Consider the following 8,072-nt stretch of genomic DNA (forward strand, 5'->3'; position numbering starts at 1 on the left):
TCAGTCATTGTTCGAAACTGAAACACCGCCACCTTGCGGGCTATTTATAGTCAGGGTGGGGCTTTAAACACTTTTCCATAAGTATGAAAGTGACCATTTCAAGTTGGAAATCTTATAAAATTACATTCAGGAATCATTCATCAGCTGTATAGGATGTCAACATTAAAGCAATTCATTTTTTCATCTTGTCACGGGTTGTTCTAGGCAAAACTATAGTTTTACACACTGTGCATTCCTTAAAATCTTTGTATGACAGGCATTCGTGTTAGTCACTGTCAATGAATATGTAATTGTAGTTAAATCTATTGATGAACCTGTTATTGTTTTTGTCTAAATTCTGCCTCGGGATATTTTCATCTCGTTGATGGGTACAAGGAGGCTTGATTTATGATGGACGTCTTGTTATATGTAAGAACATAGTAGCATTTCATACTTACATCACAAACGAATTTGACTGTCCAACCAATACAGGCATGGTATTGTCAGGGTAAGTTGCATGACAGTGACCACTGTGACGTCACTGTGTCACGATGCTCCCTGAAGGATGTCCGGCTGGCGTATAAAAGTATTCCTCATTTCTCTGGACACCGTCATTCTCCAATTGTAGCCACAGAGCAGCAGCAACAGGTGAGCCAACTGTTTGTTATATTTTCTTTTCAATTTATCTTTTCTTGTAAACCGACTGTGGAGTCTAATATCGCTTGTATACTTGATGTATTCACGTGTCATGTTCTTCAGCATCCTTATATTATTGTGTATTAAGTACCTTTCCGTTAGAGATCGCCCCTTGGAAACAGCGGAAGGTCCGGGCTTCGATCCTTGGCCACGTCAAACCAAAATACACAAAAAAGATGATACTTGTTGTTACCCTGTCTGGCGCTCGGCATTAAGGGGCTAAAGCAAGGAGTGGTCGGCTCAGAGTCAGTATACTGTGTCTGAGTGTGGTATTCATGTCAAGGGACGACCGGGTAGCCTGGTGGTTAAAGCTCATAAGAAATATCCATTGTGCGATTCAGACTACATCATAGGCATATCTTTATGGATCACTATCAGAAGTGATGATACCAGGTGTTCGCCCTAGGATTTGCAGGGGCGGTCGGGTAGCCCAGTGTTTAAAACGTTCGCTCGTCACGCCGAAGGCCCGGGTTCGATTTCCGACATGGGTACAATGTGTGAATCCCATTTCTGATGTTCCCCGCCGTGATATTGCTGGAATATTGCTAAAAGCGGCGTAAAACCATACTCACTCACTCACTATTCATGTTAAACTGCGGCAATGCCAGTGGGCTAGCACTATAAAATCGGCATTAGTCCGGACTAGTACAAGCAAACACACACAAACACACACGTGCATACATGTCACTATATGAGTGCAATAATTTTGAAAGCGTCATTAAACCCCATTTTACCTCACCACCTGTTCGGGAGATGTAAATATATGTGTGCGAATGTGTCATTTGTTAGCTTTCATAAAATCTCAGTCAGTCAATGTAAATGGTAAACTCTGAACCAAAGCAAATATAATAGTCGCCTAACCATAACTACACTTCAACGTGTGTTGTCATTATGTTTGTTGATATAACTTGCATTAAATATTACTTTTCAATATACTATATCATCTTGCATTGAACATTATTGTTCGTTATACATTCACTTTTACAGAACAGAAATTACAACCACCCGAATCATGAGGACGGCTATAATTCTACCTGCTGCCATCCTGGCCTGTTTGTGTGTCATAAGTGATGCCCGTTACATTCGTAAGTATTGAAGTCAATCGCATCGTCATACTCACTACCCGGAGCAAAAAAATATGAAATTTATTGATGTCCCTCTGAGTCGTTTAACTACTCATTACCTCTAGCAAATATTGGGTATTCTTCCTTATTCCTGACTGTTGACCTCCTATCATCAGTGTGTTTTAACAATGAATCGTTGATGGAAATCGTTATGATTTTATTGTCTCCATCCTTCTGGACTTTCATGGGCCATACACACCATCATGCATACCTCTGAGGAACTGACGGCAGAGGACCAATATAGTTGTTAAACCGTTGGCTGTTCAATCTCAAAACTTTGTTTCCGACATTGAAACAATGTGGGACACCCTTTCTTTTGTGATCGTAGAAGTCATGTTGCCGAAAACGCCATACTCACTCACTCTAATACCTAGGCGATTTAATTCCAGGTGCCTCAGGATTGCAAGTGCAGCCCAGGACTGTCAAAGGGTATGCCAACCAACAACCCAGGGTGATTATCATCAACCAAGACAGACCTAGGCAGGCTGCACGGGTACCTACTGCTGCACGATCTGGATACGCACCACGACACGGCAACGGATACAACAACTTCCTCAACGACTACCTCCTTGCTGATGCCCTTGATATCAACCATCCCGGTCTATTGCACGGCTTCAACCAGATTGCCTCCCCTTACGCCCCCTCCGCCCGTACAGGTAGAAACAGCTACGACCCTCTCTACGCTGCGCTCATCTTGGACCAGCTTGACGCTCAGCCAATTGGAGCCAGCTCCGCCATCGTTGGTTAGATGATGTGCTTTTAACGAAATATGTTTTCTCGGAGTGACATGAGACGGATTTTTTTGAGTTTTGAGTTTTTGAGATTATGCTTTTGTGTCATGGTTTCTGTCTGATGAAATAAAATGTTTAATTGATTACCTTGCATTCATTGTTATCGATTGTTCCACCACACTCACTGTATCGGTATGGTCTTGAATGTATGTATACATATGTATATTTATATGGCACTACTTGTAAATGGGGTGAGAATATTAAAGAGAATTTCATCGCACCGAACACATCATACGAACATACACTACACACTATGAATCACACAGCACATTACACATTATACATTATACATTAAGGTCATACACTACAAGTTAAGTCAAAGCACGTGATGCAGGGAAGACATATGTACATATGCTCACACTTATAGACATAGATATGTTCAGTGCATTGGTATACATATATATATATATATATATATATATATATATAGATATAGATATAGATATATATATATATAGATATACATATAGATATGCCTATATTTTATTGACATTAGTGATAAATACTTTTCAATTGAAGGATATTCGCAGTTATATATTTATAAACATAATGTGCATATTCTATTTTCTCTACTTACATTGTGCCATTGAGTTAAGCTTAAACCGAGGTTTTCAGGTAATGATGGTATGGTTCAATGATTTGTAACTATTTAAACATAAATAATAATGATAATAATAATAATAATAATAATAATAATTCTATAATACTACACATAATTCATTACACACCATGCATTGCACTTATATAATTACACACCATGCATTACACTTATATAATTACCCACTCTTAATCACACTACCGCACTCTAGTGGGCGGAGCTTATACGAGTGATCTGACAGGTCAATATGACGTCTTGATAACACACGCATTTCATTGGTTAATGCCTAACGGGAGACGTCATTTAAACACCCACCCACGTGGACCGTTTGACAACAAGGACGTAAGTTTTAAAAGTAATAAATATCTATCAAACGATTCCAAGACTTTTCAACAAACGCGTAGGTCTTTGGTTTCAAAACCTTCACACCTTCATAAAATGATAGCGCGGAATGTCCACGATTTATCCAACGTACTCCAACACAGAACTTATAGATGTTCTCGTTCTGAGCTATATTCTAGATCTCTGGACCCGGTTGTATCAAAGCCTCATTAACTAATCGCTACATTAAACCCTAATGATACATTAAATGCTTAATGCACCATTAGTTAATGCATCATTAAAGTTTGATACAACCGGGTCCTGGACGAGAACGAAATACGTTTGTCGTGATGAATATGAGCAGTGTAATTGAACATAAAACATAATAAGTGTTACGGCATCAATCGTTATCCTGTGGTGTACGGTATATATGCAGTTTATAAATAACATTTCTCACAATATATACGGCAATCGGTGATTTCAACAGTGTTTTTCTTCGTTGTGTTCGTCTTGCCGCATCTGGAATCTGGATGACAATGATCGTGTAAAAAACCCTGGTAATGGTAAAAAATATTTTCAAAGTAGTTTTTTGTCGTTTCCGTGACATTTTTTTATTGCCCAGTAGCAATGTATTTTGGTCAAAGTCACACTTGTCCGATGAAGCGCCTCATGCCGAAGTAACTCGATCCGTGAAACTTGGCGGATCTCAGTGACCCAGATCCCTCTTGATTGGCATGCCAAGTGGCATTTGCATAAGGCCATCCATATTTTTTGTATGTGTTTCTCCCCTCAAGCCTCAACTAACCAGAGAGCGGGTGGACGAAATAAAATATATTACTTATCAAAAAATGTCTTATTTTAAGTTATTTTAAGACATTTAAAAAAAAGGTTTAACACTTCGTACTAGAATCTAGTCTATGAATTAATTTTTGATGTAGATCGATTCGCTTTGCTTCGGAAACGAATTTTGAATAAACAACGGAACAAAGATAAAGTTGACCTGGTTCTTTTATGACGGTGCAATGGTAGATCTAGTAGTATTTCTTTTATTAGATCGGTGCGCAATTTTCCACAGCGGCAGCAAAATTGAGACACGAAGACATTATATTATTTCACGTCGGAATGGAGATAAAAATATTTTAAAAAATACGGACAGCCTCACAGACTTCGAAATGATGTTCAGATAAATGTTGACTGTTGAATGCAAATGACCAAAACTAAACAAATATCTGTAATTTTCGGATTAAACTGATAGAATCGCTATGTCAATTTCGTATTTAAGTATCGTTACTGTTACATGAACCGAAACTGATGTTCTGCTGCAGTTCTGCCGTAAAAATATACAACACAATACACTTTGACCACAAATGCATTCATTTTTTAATGTGTCACATGTATACATGACCATGTGCTTTGCTATTTATAGCGCAACCGTAAATAAGCTCCGCCCACTGTGATTGATGCAGACGCCAAACACGATCGATTCGATTTTTTATGATAAAACTACAGAAAATTTATTGACTTATATCTTGATATGGATCCATTTTTGGGATCCATGGTTTGTCATTCAAGTTAATACGAAGTTTGACGGTCAATGGTGATCTGGTTCCCGTATGGTTTTCAAAAGACTTCTCCCGACACTCGGTTGTGTTTACATTGTCAGTCATTGTTCGAAACTGAAACACCGCCACCTTGCGGGCTATTTATAGTCAGGGTGGGGCTTTAAACACTTTTCCATAAGTATGAAAGTGACCATTTCAAGTTGGAAATCTTATAAAATTACATTCAGGAATCATTCATCAGCTGTATAGGATGTCAACATTAAAGCAATTCATTTTTTCATCTTGTCACGGGTTGTTCTAGGCAAAACTATAGTTTTACACACTGTGCATTCCTTAAAATCTTTGTATGACAGGCATTCGTGTTAGTCACTGTCAATGAATATGTAATTGTAGTTAAATCTATTGATGAACCTGTAATTGTTTTTGTCTAAATCCTGCCTCGGGATATTTTCATCTCGTTGATGGGTACAAGGAGGCTTGATTTATGATGGACGTCTTGTTATATGTAAGAACATAGTAGCATTTCATACTTACATCACAAACGAATTTGACTGTCCAACCAATACAGGCATGGTATTGTCAGGGTAAGTTGCATGACAGTGACCACTGTGACGTCACTGTGTCACGATGCTCCCTGAAGGATGTCCGGCTGGCGTATAAAAGTATTCCTCATTTCTCTGGACACCATCATTCTCCAATTGTAGCCACAGAGCAGCAGCAACAGGTGAGCCAACTGTTTGTTATATTTTCTTTTCAATTTATCTTTTCTTGTAAACCGACTGTGGAGTCTAATATCGCTTGTATACTTGATGTATTCACGTGTCATGTTCTTCAGCATCCTTATATTATTGTGTATTAAGTACCTTTCCGTTAGAGATCGCCCCTTGGAAACAGCGGAAGGTCCGGGCTTCGATCCTTGGCCACGTCAAACCAAAATACACAAAAAAGATGATACTTGTTGTTACCCTGTCTGGCGCTCGGCATTAAGGGGCTAAAGCAAGGAGTGGTCGGCTCAGAGTCAGTATACTGTGTCTGAGTGTGGTATTCATGTCAAGGGACGACCGGGTAGCCTGGTGGTTAAAGCTCATAAGAAATATCCATTGTGCGATTCAGACTACATCATAGGCATATCTTTATGGATCACTATCAGAAGTGATGATACCAGGTGTTCGCCCTAGGATTTGCAGGGGCGGTCGGGTAGCCCAGTGGTTAAAACGTTCGCTCGTCACGCCGAAGGCCCGGGTTCGATTTCCGACATGGGTACAATGTGTGAATCCCATTTCTGATGTTCCCCGCCGTGATATTGCTGGAATATTGCTAAAAGCGGCGTAAAACCATACTCACTCACTCACTATTCATGTTAAACTGCGGCAGTGCCAGTGGGCTAGCACTATAAAATCGGCATTAGTCCGGACTAGTACAAGCAAACACACACAAACACACACGTGCATACATGTCACTATATGAGTGCAATAATTTTGAAAGCGTCATTAAACCCCATTTTACCTCACCACCTGTTCGGGAGATGTAAATATATGTGTGCGAATGTGTCATTTGTTAGCTTTCATAAAATCTCAGTCAGTCAATGTAAATGGTAAACTCTGAACCAAAGCAAATATAATAGTCGCCTAACCATAACTACACTTCAACGTGTGTTGTCATTATGTTTGTTGATATAACTTGCATTAAATATTACTTTTCAATATGCTATATCATCTTGCATTGAACATTATTGTTCGTTATACATTCACTTTTACAGAACAGAAATTACAACCACCCGAATCATGAGGACGGCTATAATTCTACCTGCTGCCATCCTGGCCTGTTTGTGTGTCATAAGTGATGCCCGTTACATTCGTAAGTATTGAAGTCAATCGCATCGTCATACTCACTACCCGGAGCAAAAAAATATGAAATTTATTGATGTCCCTCTGAGTCGTTTAACTACTCATTACCTCTAGCAAATATTGGGTATTCTTCCTTATTCCTGACTGTTGACCTCCTATCATCAGTGTGTTTTAACAATGATTCGTTGATGGAAATCGTTATGATTTTATTGTCTCCATCCTTCTGGACTTTCATGGGCCATACACACTATCATGCATACCTCTGAGGAACTGACGGCAGAGGACCAATATAGTTGTTAAACCGTTGGCTGTTCAATCTCAAAACTTTGTTTCCGACATTGAAACAATGTGGGACACCCTTTCTTTTGTGATCGTAGAAGTCATGTTGCCGAAAACGCCATACTCACTCACTCTAATACCTAGGCGATTTAATTCCAGGTGCCTCAGGATTGCAAGTGCAGCCCAGGACTGTCAAAGGGTATGCCAACCAACAACCCAGGGTGATTATCATCAACCAAGACAAACCTAGGCAGGCTGCACGGGTACCTACTGCTGCACGATCTGGATACGCACCACGACACGGCAACGGATACAACAACTTCCTCAACGACTACCTCCTTGCTGATGCCCTTGATATCAACCATCCCGGTCTATTGCACGGCTTCAACCAGATTGCCTCCCCTTACGCCCCCTCCGCCCGTACAGGTAGAAACAGCTACGACCCTCTCTACGCTGCGCTCATCTTGGACCAGCTTGACGCTCAGCCAATTGGAGCCAGCTCCGCCATCGTTGGTTAGATGATGTGCTTTCAACGAAAAATGTTTTCTCGGAGTGACATGAGACGGATTTTTTTTAGTTTTGAGTTTTTGAGATTATGCTTTTGTGTCATGGTTTCTGTCTAATGAAATAAAATGTTTAATTGATTACCTTGCATTCATTGTTATCGATTGTTCCACCACACTCACTGTATCGGTATGGTCTTGAATGTATGTATACATATGTATATTTATATGGCACTACTTGTAAATGGGGTGAGAATATTAAAGAGAATTTCATCGCACCGAACACATCATACGAACATACACTACACACTATGAATCACACAGCACATTACACATTATACATTATACATTAAGGTCATACACTACAAGTTA

At 39.6% G+C, this 8,072-nt stretch overlaps 2 protein-coding genes across 2 annotated transcripts; both read left to right on the forward strand.

Moving 5' to 3' along the window:
- The first annotated feature begins 487 nt into the window (after positions 1-487).
- Positions 488-2,555, forward strand: LOC125384142. The gene is made up of 3 exons (XM_048402619.1): positions 488-638; positions 1,663-1,760; positions 2,189-2,555. The coding sequence occupies exons 2-3, from the start codon at positions 1,688-1,690 to the stop codon at positions 2,545-2,547; spliced, it is 432 nt and encodes a 143-aa protein (XP_048258576.1). The 5' UTR covers positions 488-638; positions 1,663-1,687; the 3' UTR covers positions 2,548-2,555.
- Positions 2,556-5,654: 3,099 nt separating this feature from the next.
- On the forward strand, positions 5,655-7,842 carry LOC125384143. The gene is made up of 3 exons (XM_048402620.1): positions 5,655-5,806; positions 6,831-6,928; positions 7,357-7,842. The coding sequence occupies exons 2-3, from the start codon at positions 6,856-6,858 to the stop codon at positions 7,713-7,715; spliced, it is 432 nt and encodes a 143-aa protein (XP_048258577.1). The 5' UTR covers positions 5,655-5,806; positions 6,831-6,855; the 3' UTR covers positions 7,716-7,842.
- The last annotated feature ends 230 nt before the right edge of the window (positions 7,843-8,072 follow it).

The sequence above is a fragment of the Haliotis rufescens genome, unplaced genomic scaffold (assembly GCF_023055435.1).
Source record: "Haliotis rufescens isolate VD_foot unplaced genomic scaffold, xgHalRufe1.0.p SCAF_27, whole genome shotgun sequence".
Classification (NCBI taxonomy): Eukaryota; Metazoa; Mollusca; class Gastropoda; order Lepetellida; family Haliotidae; genus Haliotis; species Haliotis rufescens.